Here is an 18,611-nt window from a genome sequence, read left to right as displayed (position 1 = left end):
CCTCATTGAATGGACCGGCGGATAAGGCTATTGCCCAGTGCACTCTCGCCAGAACCTACCGGCGGACAAATCGCAAACGTAGTAACAGTTACCTGGTTTCTACTATCCGTTACCTTTCTCTCTCTGGTTTTAGGGTTAGGGCTTAAAGGAGCTTTTCATTCTCCCAGATCGATGGAGTGTCCCAAGAGTTCACTCAATTCCTTTTCTAGCAAGCTTTGGAGCTCCACTTTCGTGCGTCGATAGACCCACTGTGAATCCTGCCAGTCGAATCTCGCCGGGCCACTGTTCCAAAACCATGAGATCGATCGAAAAATGCGAGTGGAAGATCATACCTCACAGGAGATGAGAGCCAGATTTGCCGGTTTGGAGTTTGCTTGTTGATAACATAAGTTCCCAGATCACCCAGACGAACAGTGAGAACTCCCTCCTGGAAAGAAGAACCACAGCGCTAGGAGGAAAAGAAGATCAAGGCAGCGGCTTAGCTTACAGCGAAGTCAGTGTCGAAGCCATCAATCGCGAGCTTCTCCCCGTATTCCTGTTCGCCCAACACAAAGTTAGAATGGATCTTTCCACCGCTCGCATTCTCACACTTACGTCGATCTTCTCTTGCAAACGGTGGAGCGTCTCGTTTGCAACACTGTGGAACTCTTTCTCGGGCAATTGAGAGCTGGAACGAAGGAAAGAAATCAGCAAATCGAATCATAGATGAGTTCTTACATACCTATAGTCGACTGTGGCAGTGCCATTCGAGCCCTCTTGAGCTCCATACCATGCCCCGGCCGAGTGAAATCCTCTCGCCTCCGCCAAGCGAGAGCTCCCGGTGGAATTCCAGCCCCGACTCGTCCTCCCCATGAGATAGTAGCGCCCAACACTTGCACTGAGCCTCCATCTCCCACTAGTAGCCCGCGAGAACAGCGAAGAAATCACACGGGCTGCTAGCTTCACCATCGCTTAGAAATAGGGTTTTGCCACGTGGCCCAACCCCCCCTGTCCGGCCAAACTAATCAAACTGCCACGTCTCCGGCATAGGACACGTGGCCCAATCCCCTGCCCGGCCAAACAATGAAATGGCCAGGTCCCCGGCCACCCAATGATGTAGAGAAAGAAGAGAGGCAAAAAAACCGATGAGAGGATCCTTCCCTGTCCCTGTGTGTTCTTCCCAGAGAGAAAGAGAAGAAAAGATCGCTTGCTCTTCTCAGCTCGACTTGGATGATCCCTGGCTATTCTCCTCGATTCTAATCCCGCTAACACCGCCGGCCAATTGGTTCCTGTCCAGATCCAAATCCTCCTCATCCTTCACATTCTGGAGTAGCATCTTGGACGTCTTAAACTCGGAGTAGTGCTCGCGCCGGACATCCTCAAAACTCTTGCGCCTCGATTTCCCGTTGCTAGCACTGCTGCTAGATCCGTGATCGCTGCTGGAGGAGGCGACGTTCTCGAGAGCGTGGCGGAGGACATTGGGATCCACGGACGTCTTGGAGTCGTCGGGAATCGGCGACAAATCTCCTGCGCCAAGCCAAGAAGAAAGATTTCTCTGAAGAGGGGGAAATATTTCGGTGGATCGCGAGCAAAAGGCCAGATCTCGACGTACCAGGCGCGTGGAATGGCGTCTTTGGCTCGTCGATTTTCTGCTTGGGCGTCTTGTGCGTCTCCAGATAGTCGAGATTGTTCTCGTCCCACGCTACTCTGAAACTGGGAAACGATCACGAGCAAAGAGATTAGCAACGAAGAAATGCGCTCTCGCGATCGATCGATCGATTGATCGATCTTACCTCGCTCTGCTGTGGCTGTTGCCGCGCTTCATTCCTCCGGGAGAAATGCCGGCCCTAATCTACCCTAACTCCCGATCCTAGCGCCGCCTCCTAGGATGATCGATCAGGGATCGTGGTTGCTCGTCGCGCCGCGATGGAATGCGCCAAAGCTCTCCCTTGCTCCAAACGACGCCGAAGCATATTCTTTTAGGATTCGACGGCATTTACTCTCTTTTTTTAAATCTCAGCCGCCTATTTCGCGCCCAAATTTTGAAAGTTTCGCGCTTTGACTACTCTTCCCACTTAGGGTTCTTCATTCGGTTCGTTTTGGGGCTTGTGGAGCGAGGTATGATCATTGAATTCTCTTGCGCTCTCCTCTAGGTAACGAGACTCTTTCCTGCAGGCCGAGAGATGGATGTGATCATGCTGAAAGACGATCAGTCGAGGGTATTGACGGAACAGCAGAGAAATCGAGCCCTACGGCAGAGGGACCTGGCGCTTGCGCGGCGACAGGCGAGAATGTCAGGTAGTACGCTGGTTCCTACACCATCCCAGCAGGAAGTGATCGATATTACGAGCAGCCCCATTCGTGAGTCGTCCAAATCGAAGCCGGAAGTGATCGTTCTAGGGGAATCGGACGATGAAGTTATCCATTCCACCGTCAGAGCTCAGCCCAGCATTCCAGCGCCGCCGCTCGTCCGGAAAGAAGATACTCTTGTGAGGAACTTGGAGAGTGAAGGCTGGAGGGAGACTAGAAAGCGGCCAAGTCCCGAGAAAGAAAGTTTTGGTCCTTGCAAGGCAGTGAAGATGGGCACCGCGGACGAAGGAACTTCTTCTGGCAACAAAAATGGCAACTTTGAGACGAAAGAGGCTACTCCTTCTCCCGAGCAGCTCAGGGTCTTGGAGGCTGTGTGTAACAGGCAATCGGTCTTTGTGACGGGCTCGGCTGGAACAGGAAAGAGCTATATTCTCGAGAGAGCCATCCAAGTTTTGAGGACTGTCTACCATCCATCGGCAGTTTACGTGACAGCGTCAACCGGGATTGCTGCGTGCGCGATCGGTGGTACTACCTTTCACGCTTTCGCTGGAGTGGGCATTGGGCTCTCGAAGAAGGAGCAGCTTGTCGACATGGTGATGAGAAGCAAGGAGAAGAAACAGAGATGGCTCAACGCTGCGGCTCTGGTGATTGACGAGATAAGCATGATCGACGCGGAGCTCTTCGACAAGGTGGACTTTGTGGGGCGAGCCGTGAGGAGGAGCAAAGAGCGTTTCGGTGGCTTGCAGCTGATCGTCACCGGCGATTTCTTTCAGCTCCCGCCAGTTCAAAAGCCCGGAGAGACCAAGTCGTTCGTCTTCAACGCGAAGTGCTGGAAGGAATGCTTCGATCTCCAGATGGAGCTGACACAGGTTTTCCGCCAGTCTGATCGGGAGTTCGTCGGGATGCTCAACGAGATCCGCCGCGGCGAGTGCTCTTTCGCCACCGAGACGAGGCTCAAGTCTTGCACAAGCATCTCCACTGCTCCAGGCATCGAGCCGACGCGACTCTATCCCCGGCGAGCCGACGTCGACCGCGAGAACGAGCAGAAGCTCCGGTCACTCAACCCATCGTCAAAGTCCGTCACCTTCTCCGCCAAGGACTCGGGAAGAACACAGATGCTCAACGGCAGCCGCGCGGAAGCCGAGATCACGCTCGCGATCGGAGCCCAAGTGATGCTCATCAAGAACCTCGGCACCGAGCAGGGGCTCGTGAATGGAGCTCGCGGGATCGTGGTGGGCTTCACGGCCCCGGAGAAGAGCGAGCTCCGGATCTCGCCAGGCGGAGGACTCCCGGTGGTGCGATTCAATCACTCGGGTTCTAGCGAGTGGATCATCCGGCCGGAGGCGTGGAGCGTCATGGAAGGCGAGGTGGAAGTGGCCAAGAGATTGCAGCTTCCATTGATCCTGGCGTGGGCTTTGAGCGTCCACAAGTGCCAGGGGATGACGCTCGACTGCGTGGAGACGGACCTCTCCAGGACCTTTGAGTACGGCATGGTGTACGTCGCGCTCTCTAGAGTACGGAGCTTGCACGGACTGCGGCTACTGGGATTCGATCCCCTCAAGATCCGAGTTCACCCCGAGGTAGTTACTTTCTACGATCAGCTGAAAGGCAGGTAAAAGATTTTAGGGTGCGAAATTTACTTCGTATTTTTGCCAGCTGAAAAGGTGATGCGTACTAGGGCTTTACCATTTTAGGGTTCTTCCGGGGACAGGCTAGGGTTTGCGCCGATGCTCCAGGCATGAAACGCGAGCGGGAGGAGGCAGCAGCGGCGGGCAAGGAGGAGCGCGACGGGGCTGCTGCGATTCGCCACTGCCCAGGTTTGATGGCGCACGCCAATGGCGGCAGCGGCGACGAGCAAAAGAAGGCGGCGGCGGCGGCGGCGACGAGGAGCAACAAGTATGATCGGCAGCTCCGGATTTGGGGCGAGCACGGGCAGGGCGCGCTGGAGCAAGCCAGCGTCTGCCTCTTGAATTGCGGAGCCACGGGCAGCGAGGCGCTCAAGAATCTCGTCCTGGGAGGGATTGGCAATGTCACGGCCGTGGACGGGGGATTGGTCCATGAATCCGACCTTGGCAACAATTTCCTCCTCAGCGCCGAGAATCTAGGCCAGCCGCGAGCCAAGAGCATGGCCGCATTGCTCCAGGAGATGAACGACTCGGTGTTGATCGACCACATCGACGCCTCGCCCGAGTCTCTGCTTGACTCCGACCCGGGATTCTTCGCGAGGTTCACGCTCGTGATCGCCACCCAGATGCGTGACAGGAGCTTGGTGATCCTGGACGAGGTTTGCCGGCGCTTCTCCGTGATGCTGCTCGTCGCGCGATCCTATGGACTGACCGGGTACGTGAGGATCAGCCTCCGCGAGCACGCGGTGATCGAGAGCAAGCCCGACAACACCGTGAGCGATCTCCGGCTCCACAGGCCATGGCCGGAGCTCACCACGTTCGTCGAAGAGTTTAACTTGGAGACCGAGGACTCTCTCGTCCACAAGCACATCCCTTTCGCGATCATCCTTCTCAAGGTGTGTGAGGAGTGGAGGAGCAAGCACGGCGGCGCTCTCCCGTCGACCACCAAGGAGAGATCCGAGTTTAAGTCCCTGGTGGCGTCGAAGAAGCAGGCACAGGACGAGGACAACTACAAGGAGGCGGTGGCGGCGGCGAGCAAAGTCTGGTCTCCGCCATCGCTGAGCTCGGAAGTGAAAGCCATCCTGGAAGACGGCGCTGCCGACGTCGACTCTAGCTCCTCGGACTTTTGGATACTCGTGGCGGCGCTCAAGAGATTCGTGGCCTCGGAGGGTGGCGGAGAGTTTCCACTCGACGGTGCCATCCCGGACATGCATTCTTTCACCGAGTACTACATCCTCCTCCAGCGCTGCTACCAGGCCAAGGCCGAGTCGGATGTCTCGGCCGTGGAAGCCCACGTAAGGAGCATCCTCTCGCAGCTGGGAAGAGATCCGGACTCCATCTCCAGGGCCGCGATCAAGCACTTTTGCAAGAACTCGAGGAACTTGAGGGTGCTGAGGTACCGCTCGCTGGCGGAGGAGCTGGGCTTGAAAGAGGTCGGGGCCAAGCTCCAGAAGTATCTCCCGTTCGAGGGAGACAACACAAACTACGCGATCTACCTCATGTTTCGAGCGGTGGACAGATTCGCCGAAGAGTTTGGGAGGTTCCCGGGGGCTATGGCGGACGAGACGGTGGAGGAGGACGCGGCCAAGGTCGGGGCGATTGCGCACAAACTGGCGGGCGAGATTGGACTGGACGGTGGCGTCTCGGAGGAGCTCGTGTACGAGTTTTGCCGGTTTGGAGGCGGGGAGATCCACTGCGTTGGCGCTGTCGTCGGGGGGATTGCGTCGCAGGAAGCCATCAAGCTGGTGACCAAGCAGTTCACTCCCACAGCGGGGACGCTCATCTACAACGCGATCAGCTCCACCACCACAATTTTCCAGCTCTGAGAGTCGAAGGAACGCCATCTTTTCTCTCTCCTCTTTTTCCTTTTTTTCTCTCGCTTCTCTCAATATTATTTTTAATCCGCGATTCAAGAGTTGGGTGAGTTGGGTCTGAGACGGATGATGAACTGTAAATTACATTAGGTACATTCAAGTTTAAAGGGATATTGTTTCCTTTTGGTTTGCTTAAGCAAATCTATAGTGGGACTAAAATGGTAGTGAATATATTTAAAATATGCTTAGGATATTTTGCTATCTAATGGTTGTTATTTATTTAGATTAATTTTGTATTTATAATGTATAAACATGTTTATAATTTGTAAACTTTCTTAAACCCTTTTTAGTATATTCTTTTTTATTTTGTTGATAAACATGCTTATAACTATACTTTATTTGATCAATTAGTAAGAATAGCACAAACCAAGTGTTGCTACATGCAACACATAACAATTTATTTTTGCTTTAGTGAGAGAATGAAATCCCGAAATTAGGTAAGAAAATCATGTCTAAGGTTTTAATCCAACAGAATCAATGACCAAATTCCTCCACTTCTCTCAAATTGTGAGCTGTTAAAGTTGCCTCTCAAATTTAACCAATTCCAGAATTGTTGGCAAATTGTAGCAAAGGTTGAGTGGAGAAATTCTTGAAACTATTTCCAATATGAGTAAATTAGAACGATTTGAGGGGGAACAATTTAACAGGTCCAATACCCAGCACAATGGGGAACTTACCAATCACAATAGTCACCAAAGGATCACCAAGATTTTTGAGCTGGGGAAAAAAGGTATACTTAAGATAAAAATTAAAATGATATTGGGCTTGAAAAGAAGCCAAAGGTAGTAGTGGACAAAAAGGAAGTTGCAAATATGGTAAACCGTTTTTTCCATAGGTGCAGGCTGAAATCAAAGCTTTACCACCACTTTCTTGGTAGAAGGGTGCACAATTTATGCTTATTATAATACTCATATGGCTAGTGGCATCAAGTATGAAACTCTCTATCATTTAAACATGGAACTGGTATTTCTAGCTCAAGTGCTTACTCTTCAAGCATGTGAAACCATCAAGCTGTGGCATGTTAGTATGGGCATGTCAATGAACTAAATTTGCATGCCTTAGCTTGCAACCAACTTGTTGAAGGCATCACACTCCTAACCAGCCATCTGAGTGAAGCTTGCCATCTTGGCATGAAAGTTTGCCTTTCATTCATATCAAGAACCATGGAGGAGCAAGCTACAAACTTGTTGGATCTAGTTTATAATGATGTGTGCTACCTACCTGAGGCTGGCATCGTTCACCAGTATATAACAGCCTATACTCCCCAATAGAATGGCATGGCAGAGCAACTTAATCACACTTCAACATAATTGTTTATATCCACAACCATCTTCCCACAAGGAGCACTAGCATGGTTCTGTATCATGTTTTGACAAGGGAAACTCCCTCAAATAGGGCACTTTAGAGTCTTTGGCTGTACAATATACACTCACATTCTAGATGCAATTCAGCAGACACTAGAGCTTATGAGCCAAAAGACTATCGTGGACTACTATGCTCATTTTAAGCCTTACTGCATCTTGCTCTCAAAAAGCTCATGGTCAGCTAAAATATTTCTCTTAACAAGCAAGAACTCTATTGCTATATTCAAGGTATTGCTTCCTCCAATTCTAATCTGGTGGACTTGTCCCTAATGCTGGATGAGGAGTTAATCCAGCCTCTAGCACCAGCAGTTTAGAAGAAACTTGTTCCAAGAGGAGCAATGCCTCCTCCACTTGGTGGTGATACAACTTTCCTACCAACACCACTACTGCTAGTTCCTCCAGTCATTTTGGTGGTCACTTTTGCATCATCTAGTGAGCAAACCCTTATTGCTATTATGAATGAGCCTAAGACACGGTTGGAGGCTTTTCTACCAGATCCTCTCCTAACACCACCACCTCATAAAGATATTGGGGCTGTTACACATTTAGCATGTATGAGCAACCTAACCCTCAAAGCTCTAGAATCCCTTGCTAAAGCTTTATGCAAGAAGGGGTTGTTTTAAATCTTTTATTGCCCAATTGCAAAATGTCTATGCATTAAAATAAATATTTACTATCATAGTTTCATTGTTCTTGTGTTTTTAGTTTTATCATTTTTGGTGAATTCTACATTTATAACAAGGTTGCTGAAACCAGGCATTGAAACCAAGGTTGCTGAAACCACGCTTTGAAACCAAGGTTGTAATATAGATTTGTAATGAACAGTACTCTTATGTTTCTGGGAAAATTGTAACAAGACAATTACAGTGACTATTCCACTTCACATTAGAGTTAAGTCATTAATCCCAAACATGTCCTGCAGAAATGGGTCTTGCACTTCACGTTAGAGTTAAGTCATTAATGTTCAAGATCCCAAACATGTCCTGCAGAAATGGGTCTTGCACTTCCCAAATCTGCTTAATAGCCTGGTGCCTCTTGGCGCCATCTTCTGGAATGATCTTAACGATCTTTTCTGGCCACACCTGAACGTTCTTTATAGCCTCTAAAATCTTTAGCAAGTCAGCATCCAATGACAAGCAGTCCAACCCTCTGGTTTTGACTATGATCTGATTTTTTATGTCTGCTGTCATCCATTCTTTCCAATGCTGAATCATTACGTCCTTCCCCCCCTGAGATTGCACCACAAAACAAAGTAAGAAAGAGATGATACAATGCCAAGAGAACCTGTTCTTGTTGAGCTGGATTCTTCCCTTCATGCTGCATCACACAGAAAGAATCAGAAAAGATATAAAGGTGCCTACACAAACCTGTTCTTCTGAATTTAACGGATTTTTAAGAACAGTTGTCCACTCAGAGCCCAACTCTCTCTCAGACTGCACCAGAATACAAGAGTAAAGAAACAGATGATACAACGCCAAGAGAAGAGAACCTGTTCTTGTTGAGCTAGATTCTTCCCTTCATGCTGCACCACACAGATAGAATCAGAAAAGATATAAAGGTGCCTACACAAACCTGTTCTTCTGGATTTATTGGATTTTCAAGAACAGATGTCCACTCCAACTCGCTCTGAGACTGCACCAGAATACAAGAGTAAAGAAACAGATGATACAATGCCAAGAGAACCTGTTCTTGTTGAGTTGGATTCTTCCCTTCATACTGCACCATACAGACAGAATCAGAAAAGATACAAAAGTGGATTTACTCAATTTTCAAGAACCTGTTCTTGTTCAGCTGTCGACTCTCTCTCAAACTGCACCAGAATACAAAAGTCACACAAGAGATGATACAACGCCAAAAGAACCTGTTCTTCTTGAGCTGCCCCTCCATCCCGCCTACGCGCTCTTGTCATTGGGTATCCACCCTGTGATAAAGAAAAAATCAGAAAAGAGATGATACAAAAGTACCTACACAAACCTCCCGTTTTAGCTTCTTCCGAATTTCATGCACCTTAGACCCCAGCTGCTGCACTGCCTTCTGAGCCTCCTTACATTTCCTAACTGCTTTCCAAACACACTCCGGTGCCACCATATCCACTTTGTTCACATTCCCAGAACCAGAATTGAGGTTCATATATAAACTCAGATATGGTGACTCGTCCAAACATCCGAGGCTTGAAAACTGTGGAGAGTTTTTGGCAAGAGCAATCAGCCCGGACGATCTCTTCATATCTTTTGCCTGAATGAAGAGCGCGCTCAAGTTCAGCCTGTCCTTCATATCTCCCAAATGAATGGGCACTAAGATGTCGACACCCCACGCACCACGGTAGCATACTAGCCCACAACGCCTTTTAAAGGCCTCAACGAGATCAGACAAGTCTGTCTTGTTTTTGTAGATCCTGCGGAAGCAGTTGATACTTATCTTGCCTTGTGCGACAGCTTGCACCTTTTCCTGGTGAGGCATCTTCTTCTGCTGCGCAAGCTCGCCGAGTGGCGTTTTCACCAGTTGAGAGCAAAACTCGTCCACTGTACACCAAGATCGTTTTTCTCCAGTCATTTCCCGTGCCTTGTCTACTGCCTCCAAGAGTATGATCCTTAAAAGTAGCTCCCCCTGTTCACCTTTGTCTACAATGCCCCCAGACAACAATGTTTGGAAGGGCTTAAACAGAAGCCTGTAGCCATCTGGTGTCTCCTTGAACTGTTGGATACACACCAATGCAGCTTCAGAAAGAAGCGGCTCAGCTGCCCATGCAGCAAACAACCGGGATTGGCAACTTGTCACGTACAATCCAGTCAGCATATGACTCGCAATCAAATCCTCTACGAGTTTGGACGAAGCATCTATGGAAATCCCGTATCTGACTCCCAACATGGCAATGCGCGCATGCTCGCTGTACCGGTTGATATCTCTAGTCGTAACCAAGGTAAGCTTATAATGCGCAATTCCAAATACCGTTTGAAACGCCTCTGCTTTATCTGCATCTGTAGCACTCTCAAGCCATCGGTGAAGATCCTGGCAGGATTCACATGCATCAGGATCCTTGGCAAGGTTGCTCAGGTAGAGAGACCACCAAAGCGGTCGGCCATACTTGAGCATCCACTCGTTACTAACCACCTCCTCAAAACAATTCCCCTGTGTAGACGTAGCCGGCAGAAGTGTGCTGTTTTCCCCGATATCTCCCTTGAAGAAGGCAATCAAAGGAGACGGAAGAAAAAACCCAGGGACCGGATTCCGACTCCGTGCAGAAGGATCGCACCACTCAGGTTCTAAGAAATTGGCGACCCTGGATGTAGTGTCTATGAACAGAGTTAAACATGTTCCACCTAACACTCGTGTAGATCTTTGAAGTGGGATGTACACGTTTTCTTCCCGTCCATCTTTGGAAGGTAACAGCGACCGGGCTTCATCGAAGACGAACAGCAGCTTCAACGGTTGGCCTGTTGTCTCCGTACCAATTTCCAAAGCAGGGACCTCACGAATATACCTCTTGAAGACATCAGTGGCTTTAGTCTCCCATGTCGTCCATAGTTCCAACTGAGTACTGGCCTTTATCTTCTCTCGAGGCTTAAGTTCCTGGTCAAGTTTTCTTATCAGTTTTTTAATCCGATTCTCCACTCCGGGCCAAAAGTCCTTTCCACCATCTACCGTCATCATGTTTGCAAACACCTGCAGCGTCCACGGCTCCTCTTTCGCTAGTCCTCCACCCAGCTCCTCAATGCATGCGATCCAATAAGCCAGACAGTAGGTCATGCATGCGAGATGGCCTGCGTGATCTCCATTTCCCAGTGCCTGCCTTGCACGGCCGAGGAAAACATCTCTAAAATATGAAGGCTGAGGATAACAGGAGCCAGAACCCAGCGACAAGTAAATGATCCAAACCTGTTTCCGATGTAACTCTCGAACCACCCTCGACTTACCCCAGCCGCTGGACTGGAAGAGACCAACGATACGTGAAAAATCAGTCTCCTTCTTGATCTTGTTCAGGGCGTCGTAAAGCGAGTCTACTCCACTGCCCTCATACTCCATGTCAAATGCTCGACCTGTAGCAGCAGCAAACATAAACATTCATGCAAACTGACGCACTTACTTGCCGCCGTTAACTCTATGCCATGTTGTGGACGGAATTCCTTGTACTGCTGCTGCTCCTCCGGTGTCAGCTTGTACCAGCAAGCTCTATAGATTTCATCAAGCCATTCCTCGCCCTTCACCTTGTTGTGGACACACTCCCAAGATTCGAAAAGAAGCACTGGGTACTTCTCCAACACCATTCTCACTTTTGATTCCCGCGCCTTGTTGTCTACTTGTTGCAGCGCCATTTCAAGTACATACCGTGGGCCGATGCCTTTGTGTTTTTCATGCTGCTCTGGCGACAACTTGTCCCAACTCTCAAGCAGCAGATCCAGATACCTCTGCTTCCACTCAGGATCGAAACCTTCAAAATCATCGAACAGGTCCTCCGGGCATTCACGATAGCTCATCTCCATCGATCGCACCCTCTCTTGTAGCAATCGCAGCTGCTCCATCTCTTCTTGCCGTCTCCTCTTTCGGGCTTCTACCGAATCCTCTCCCCAATCCTCCCGCTGCCTCTTACCTCTATCGGCCATGAGCTAGGGCTAGTATATCTCATCAGAAAATATCTCGATCGCGAGAACTTATAGGCTTGATCCAGTGTCAATCCAATTGGGGTGGGAGAGGATTTGGAGGATCGTCCTGTATGAAACCTCTCCATGGATCCACGCAAAGTTTTATTGCCCATGACAAGTTTGATGATGATGATCGCGGGATCATTGGTGTCGACCCAACAAACGCCCAGGAGGTTGTCCGACTGCAAGTTTGCCAGGAATTATCAGGTCAGCTGGGGGAGTAGCAACACCAGGCTGATGAATCTAGGATCACAGCTCCAGCTCCTTCTCACCAACAACACGGGTTAGCATATCATTTTCTTCTTCCAAATGTAAGAGAGATATCAACATTCTTTGTATGAATCTTCCATACAGGAGGCTCGGGATTTGCTTCCAAAAACAAGTATCTCTTTGGGTATGTGAGCATGAGAATCAAGCTCGTCGCCAATGAATCCGCCGGGACGGTGACAACGTTCTATGTAAGAAAACTTATTCTCCATTCTATCCTGGGATAACCTTGTTGAATTTTGCTCCTTTACTTTCTTAGATGTCTTCACAGATGCCATCCAAAGACCACGATGAGATTGACTTTGAGTTCTTGGGAAACACCAGCGGCCAACCTTACATTGTCCACACCAACATCTTTGCAAACGGAACAGGTGATCGAGAGCAGCAGATCTATCTCTGGTTGATCCCACTGCCGACTTTCATACGTACTCAATCCTCTGGAACCGTCCGCAAATTATGTAAGTCTAGAAGCCCAAGATTCTTTTCAGAATGTTTATTTATTTTTTCTCGCCATTACAACAAGACTCTACGTGGACGACGTGCCAATCCGCGTGTTGCCAACAAGATGGCGGAGCTTGGCGTTCCATTTCCACTCACGAAACCAATGGGCGTTTACGCCAGCCTGTGGAATGGGGACGATTGGGCTACTCGTGGAGGATTAGAGAAGATCAAGTGGAACAAATCCCCATTTGTGGCATCTTTTCGGGGGTTTGGGATCGATGCTTGCAAGTGGTCATCGAGTTCTCCAAGATCTTGCACTAAGACAAGGAGGCCTCCAAAGTGGTGGGAAAGTCCAATGTTTTTGGTTAAGGATGAGGGTACCACACACAAGCTTTAATGGGTCAAAGATAATTGGATGATATATGACTATTGCAAGGACTTCAAGAGGTTTTTGAGGCTACCATTAGAATGTTGACAAACAGCTATTTTAGCAATTATTCTTTCCATGTTTTCTGACAAATTAAAATAACTACTAGCTGTTTGTCTTCATACATTGACCTCATAGTCCATATAATCAATATGCTGTAAAAAACAAAAATGGACACTATAAAAACTCATCTAATTAAATCTAGATGTGTGTATGTTTCAAAAATGTTAAAATTCATAGCATTTCTATTACTTCATTACATGCTTTCTTATAGCTTGGAGTCTCACTTAAATTATTCCAGTATATTTATTCATACACAGCTCTATAATAATACTAATATAACCATTGATATGAACCAAACTAACAATTTAGATGATTATGACTGAGCTCCTGATATGACAACAGAAGTTGAAGTATGTAATAAATATGGAAATGCAATTGTTTGGCATTATGATAAAACTTTTAAAAGTAGAACATAGAACTTATTTTATAGAAGTCACTTTTAATAGATATAGATTTTTCCAAACTGATAAATGGTATGGATGGCAAAATTGGGCTTTCATTATTACATGGGATTGTCTCAACTCATATATGGTACAATTCATTAAGAACCTTTAATAAAAAGTTAATTTTATATAATGTAACTTTTAATAAAATAGAATCATGGTTTTAAATTTATCAATTTTTGTTTTACTTAAAAAAACCTTTGTGGTAGTGGATATAGCTAGAATATACCCAGATATTTTACCATCTCATTTAGATTAATTTTATAAAATGTTTTGTGAAGTTCAAGTATATAGTTACAATACTGTATACTAATATTAATATAGTGGGATTTTGATAGATATCATATTGATTTCAATCTAGACCACTCACTCCAGTATATAAACTAGGGTTTCTGGGTTAATTAATATGTATATTTCTTATATTTTCTTTCTATGTTCCATGCACTCATATTGGTGGAGATGAGGGGCAATTTTGATTGTCCCTAAAGAGTGCTTGGATTTGGGATTTTTGTTTTAGTTTTTGAAATGTCTAAATCTCTCTTTTGTTCTAGTTTTTTCCATTTCTTTTCTTTTGCTTTTTTTTTAGATCTAGCTTTTGCATTGTCTAGATCTCCTTTTCCTTCTAGCTTTTTCCATTTCTTTTCTTTTGCTCTCTTCATGGCAAAGTAACAATTTCCTCTTCCTTTGTTTTTGGAGCAATAGTTGGTGCAATTGTTCAATGTTATATGATTGTAGTTGAATAACCAAACTCAATTGATAGTAGCTTGCAATTCTTCTTACTCTTACTGCCAATCCTCGAGTTCGGCTAGAGTTCCTTCTGTGGGCATATCATTATTGGGATGATATTTGACATTTGCATGAGTTTCCTGTGTGTTTCCAATGATGCTAAAGTGGTACAATGGTTTGAGCACAACCACTTATGAGGATTAGAGTATTCTCCCGGACGTCTTCAAATGTGCATTTGGAAATATTGACGATTGGGACAAGCTCTAGGACAAGTTTAAAACTTATTACATATGGAATGTCCCTAAATTATGAATTTGGATATGGGATAAACACCATTATGTTTAGGACAATCTATACCAAATGAGTAAATCTAGACACTTTCTATAAATAGCATTTAGGACCGAAATGAGACTAATACAAAGGGCATGATAGTAAAGGTGTTTTGCAGACACGGTAAGTTATCATTTAATGAATATTGAGGGACTAATCCCAATACACGAAGGTTCTTGTCAAGCTAATATAAAACAGAACAAAAGAGAACTAACAAGTCGGGCCAAATATACTTAGTTAAATAGACATGTAGGAATTCCATCCTTATGCTCATCCGGCCAAATATAAATGCAAAGTTTAGTTTATTAACACTTGAACAAGAAGGACTAATAAAGGGTCCAACAATACCGACCTCCTATTGTCATGGCAGTAAGGAAAGAATATTTGAAAGGACTAACCAACATGTAACTTTCGACACCTAAAGTCACATTTGCAACATTAGCATCAACAATGTTTTGTTGATACTGCTGTAGTGAAAGGTCTAGACACTGAAATGCATTTGAAAAACAAAAGTCATGTGAGTAACAAAAGGGACATTGCACAAATAAATCAATAACCCTTCCATTTTTCTTTTAGGAGTATCATTAAGGGGTTCATTTAACACCAATTAATTCAATGTTTATTTTCCAAACTCGTTTTTATAACAAGAGGTCTTTTATTATTCTTTTTGTGTTGGTTAATATAGATTCAAGTTTATCTTCTATTACTTGACTTGTTGCCACACGTTGCCATCTACATTATGTCATGTGGTAAAACCATTTTTCATTCTTTATGGCAATGGTCATACACATGTATGTGTGTGGGATGAAGCGGATTTAGTTGTGCATGTAAGCAATTTCGAGTTTGAGTTATAGTCATTGCAAGTGGTGTTAAATCAAGCTTTTGACTTCATCATTAGTATGAATTGGTTGTGGCACAATCATGCCAAATATGATTTGAAGTTTCTCCCTTTTGTCTCATACTTCTTGATATTTTTTCCATTCCTTTCACTTTTATACATCTTTGTCCTTTTGCTTCTACCTCTACTTCCATCACTTTTGTCTCCCCATTACTTTCTCCTAAGTTTCTGTTATGTTTCTCTCTTTCTTTTTCTAATCCCTCCGACGGTTTTTATATTGCAATGGTTGACCGACTCATGGAGAAGTATGCAAATTTCTTTGAATTTGACTTCTCATATAGAGCCAAGATTATAACATATCATCTTATTCTAACTGGGGATGCTTGTTCAATTAAGGTTTTTATTCGTTGTCAATTACCCAAAAAGATCAAGATTTTATATGCAAACGTCAAGGAGATGTTGGAAAATGGAGTTATTCAAAAGTCATGCAATCTTTAGGCATATGAACCTCATGTGATGAAGCTTGATAGGAGTATTTATTTCTACATTAACTATCGTCAATTAAACAAAGTATGTACCCTTTTCCTCACACTCTTGGCACAATTTGATTTGTACAGTAGAAAGGGCTCATATTTATAGTTCAAGGCAGCTATAAAGTTGTGTTGGGACTCTGTCGTCAAGTTTCATGTTTGGGAATTTCTTCTTTTTTCCAGCATTATAGAAAAAAAGAAAAGAAATTCCCAAACACGGAACTCAAAGAGATAAGAACTAACTGATGCCATCCCTATGAGCCTAGTATATAACAAGCTTACTAGCAGCAAAAAGATTGTTGTTTTAGGTGCTCGTCATGTTTGTAATGCTTGCCATGGGCATGGATGTGGGAGGAATCTCACCTAGAGGATAGCGCTGGTATGGATCATAAGTTTCCTCTCGGGGATTATCTAGCAATTTTGAATGTATAATTCAAACTGTGATAAATATGAAGAACAAGTTGAGGGAACACACTGTGACCACCATTTCCTTTTTACAGCAGAAATCCAATATGAAATGCCACCTTTGGAAACGCTTATTCGCCATTGACAAATCAAAGCTCTATTTTGTCAGTCGAAAGAGTTTACTGTATTCCAGGAAAACGCCAGTAAAAGCATCGATGAGAGGAATCACTACCACGCAGACGTACCGATTGATGTTAGAGGTAGAGATGATGTGACATGTAATTATGCCCACGTGGCAGTAGTTTCCATGTACATGTACCATCCATATACAGTTGAAATACATAGAAAGTTCTTCCGTGTCTCTTCGCTGCTAACAATTGAAGCCTCTAGAACAGGCCGTGGATGATCTAGAGCAGCGTGCATTGTCGCTCGACGACGACTACGCGCAACTCCTCACAGCAGCTTGCATCCAGAAAAGAGATTTGCGTCATGGCGCCAGGCTCCACGCGCTCATCCTTCACCACCAATCCAACAGGTACCTCGCAAATCTTCTCATCCAGCTCTAAGGAAGGTGCGAGCGCGGGGATCGAGCATGGCAGGTGTTTATCAGCCATCCATGAGCCCAACAGATTCTCCTGGAACTTGATGCTTGGCGCTTTATGCCCAAAATGCGGATCTTGAGGAAGCAAAAGAGCTGTTTGCCACAAAGAGATATTATTGCATGGGTCTCTATTCTCACGGCTCATGAAAACCGTGGAAACTTGGAGGAGTGCCAAGCATTGTTTGATCGTGTTCTAGAATGGGATGTAGTTTGCTGGAACTCGCTACTTACAGCATATGCCCATAAGGGGCATATGGATCAAGCAAGCCAGATCTTTGATGGAATGCTTAGTTTCTTGGACTGTTATGTATAATGGGTATTCCAGAAAAGATTTTTTAACGACGTGCTAAATTTGTTCATGAGAATCCCCGAAACCAACGAGTTGGGATGGACTGTTCTTGTCACTGCATATGCCCAGCTTGGGCATATGGAAAAAGCCAAAGAGCTTTTCAGTAAAATGCCACACCGCGACTTAAGCTCGTGGAACGCAATGCTAGCAGCAACGTCCAGTCTGAAAGAAGCAAGGTCTCTGTTTGATGGCATGCCACAGAGGAACATTGCATCGTGGTCGACAATGATCACCGCACTGGCCGAGAGAAACCAGCTCGAAGAAGCTCGCATTCTCTTCCATCGAGCTCCTTATCACGATGACGTGGTGTGGACTGCCATGATCTTGGCCTACTCCAACCACGGCCACCTCGAAGAAGCCAGGAAGATGTTTGCACGGATGCCACAGCGCGCGATGTTTGCTGGCAGCATGGCGATGGAGGGCGAGGCGAGAAACGAGATAAGTTTCCAGGGGATTTTCCTGACTTGCAATCACGGTGGGAAGCTCCGTGTGGCACTCGACTACTTTCGATCTATGGTGGCGGAGTACAGTATTTCTCCAAATGTGATTCACTTCCAGGCGATGGCAGATGTGCTGGGACGGGCCGGGCTGGTTGCCAAGGCCGAAGGTCTGCTGCTGGTGATGCCCTTCCAGCCGCATTTCCTCGCGTGGAAGAGCTTCATCAGCGCTTGCAAAGTTCGTGGTAACGGCAAGAACATCAATGTTGCAGCTCGTGCCGCAGAGAAACTCTTGGAGATGAAACCAGGGGACTCTGGCGCTTTACGTGCTCATGTCAGCTGCGTCACATGAGTCCATTTAAAGAGTCAACAAGTACAACATTTAATTAATAGAATAACAGAAAATAATTATAAGTAAATTAAATAAGAAAAACAATTTTAATGAATAAAATCTTGATAATTATTGATATCACTTCCATTAATTGTTGCAGATTGCTCTAGAATGCCCAAGAGATTGTCAAGAGCCTGCCAGTGAGAAAAGACGAACCACTTTGATTAATGTTGCGGGTGACTGGAAGCGGCCGTACTGAGTCTGTGGTCGAAACGGAAGACAAGGTATTAGGTTCATGTTTATATTAGCATGGAAGTTCTATGGAACTTTGAATCAAACTCTTGTAAAGTTTTGGCAAAGCTAGAAGAGGAATGGTTTGATCTGTGAGGCAGGAGGGGCTCGTATTTATAGCTCGAGGCAGCACAATTTAGATGGTGGCTGGGCAGTTGTCTTGGGACGGCTTCGCTTATTTCTTATCTCTGGAAGAATATTTGAAAGTTAGTCCAGTAAAAGTGGTTCCGTGTTTGCCAATTCTTCTTTTTCCTATAATGCTTCTCCAATCCTTCAAATCCTTATCTCCAAAGTCACTCTAGCATTTACAAGCCTACTTGATCTTAGTCTGAGCAGCAAA

At 45.8% G+C, this 18,611-nt stretch overlaps 6 protein-coding genes and 1 pseudogene across 8 annotated transcripts; 4 read left to right on the top strand and 3 right to left on the bottom strand.

Moving 5' to 3' along the window:
- Positions 1-135: 135 nt before the first annotated feature.
- LOC9629236 (frataxin, mitochondrial) lies at positions 136-1,934 on the bottom strand. Of its 2 annotated transcripts, XM_024661218.1 has the most exons (7): positions 1,773-1,934; positions 1,592-1,692; positions 722-1,506; positions 595-667; positions 488-535; positions 333-427; positions 136-282 (listed from the first exon to the last, which is right to left on the bottom strand). In XM_024661218.1, exons 3-7 carry the CDS (start codon positions 946-948, stop codon positions 156-158), a joined length of 570 nt encoding a protein of 189 aa, XP_024516986.1. In that variant the 5' UTR covers positions 949-1,506; positions 1,592-1,692; positions 1,773-1,934; the 3' UTR covers positions 136-155. The 2 variants fall into 2 exon arrangements, with proteins under 2 accessions (XP_024516986.1, XP_002987370.2); XM_002987324.2 differs by having other exon boundaries at positions 722-1,692.
- LOC112341342 (protein phosphatase inhibitor 2-like) lies at positions 1,196-1,804 on the bottom strand. The gene is made up of 3 exons (XM_024661272.1): positions 1,773-1,804; positions 1,592-1,686; positions 1,196-1,506 (listed from the first exon to the last, which is right to left on the bottom strand). The coding sequence occupies exons 1-3, from the start codon at positions 1,802-1,804 to the stop codon at positions 1,196-1,198; spliced, it is 438 nt and encodes a 145-aa protein (XP_024517040.1).
- A 134-nt stretch (positions 1,935-2,068) lies between the features above and the next one.
- LOC9628881 (ATP-dependent DNA helicase PIF1) lies at positions 2,069-3,952 on the top strand. The gene is made up of 2 exons (XM_002987389.2): positions 2,069-2,097; positions 2,155-3,952. Exon 2 carries the CDS (start codon positions 2,163-2,165, stop codon positions 3,903-3,905), a length of 1,743 nt encoding a protein of 580 aa, XP_002987435.1. The 5' UTR covers positions 2,069-2,097; positions 2,155-2,162; the 3' UTR covers positions 3,906-3,952.
- Positions 3,953-3,988: 36 nt separating this feature from the next.
- LOC9663044 (NEDD8-activating enzyme E1 regulatory subunit AXL) lies at positions 3,989-5,827 on the top strand. The gene has a single exon (XM_002987388.2). It carries the CDS (start codon positions 4,028-4,030, stop codon positions 5,738-5,740), a length of 1,713 nt encoding a protein of 570 aa, XP_002987434.2. The 5' UTR covers positions 3,989-4,027; the 3' UTR covers positions 5,741-5,827.
- A 2,249-nt stretch (positions 5,828-8,076) lies between these two features.
- On the bottom strand, positions 8,077-11,750 carry LOC9628880. Of its 2 annotated transcripts, XM_024661358.1 has the most exons (10): positions 11,237-11,750; positions 9,127-11,189; positions 9,014-9,073; positions 8,930-8,962; positions 8,836-8,868; positions 8,725-8,784; positions 8,642-8,674; positions 8,520-8,585; positions 8,437-8,469; positions 8,077-8,381 (listed from the first exon to the last, which is right to left on the bottom strand). In XM_024661358.1, the coding sequence occupies exons 1-10, from the start codon at positions 11,670-11,672 to the stop codon at positions 8,091-8,093; spliced, it is 3,108 nt and encodes a 1,035-aa protein (XP_024517126.1). In that variant the 5' UTR covers positions 11,673-11,750; the 3' UTR covers positions 8,077-8,090. The 2 variants fall into 2 exon arrangements, with proteins under 2 accessions (XP_024517126.1, XP_024517127.1); XM_024661359.1 differs by lacking the exons at positions 8,642-8,674; positions 8,725-8,784.
- A 309-nt stretch (positions 11,751-12,059) lies between these two features.
- Positions 12,060-12,975, top strand: LOC9663043 (annotated as a pseudogene).
- Positions 12,976-17,221: 4,246 nt separating this feature from the next.
- LOC112341341 (pentatricopeptide repeat-containing protein At4g02750-like) lies at positions 17,222-18,239 on the top strand. Its single transcript, XM_024661271.1, has 2 exons — positions 17,222-17,983; positions 18,141-18,239. The coding sequence occupies exons 1-2, from the start codon at positions 17,222-17,224 to the stop codon at positions 18,237-18,239; spliced, it is 861 nt and encodes a 286-aa protein (XP_024517039.1).
- Positions 18,240-18,611: the final 372 nt, after the last annotated feature.

This window comes from Selaginella moellendorffii, unplaced genomic scaffold (assembly GCF_000143415.4).
Source record: "Selaginella moellendorffii unplaced genomic scaffold, v1.0 SELMOscaffold_81, whole genome shotgun sequence".
NCBI classification, from domain to species: domain Eukaryota; kingdom Viridiplantae; phylum Streptophyta; class Lycopodiopsida; order Selaginellales; family Selaginellaceae; genus Selaginella; species Selaginella moellendorffii.
Note: the sequence above shows the minus strand (reverse complement) of the source record. Positions and strands in the feature narration are given on the sequence as shown.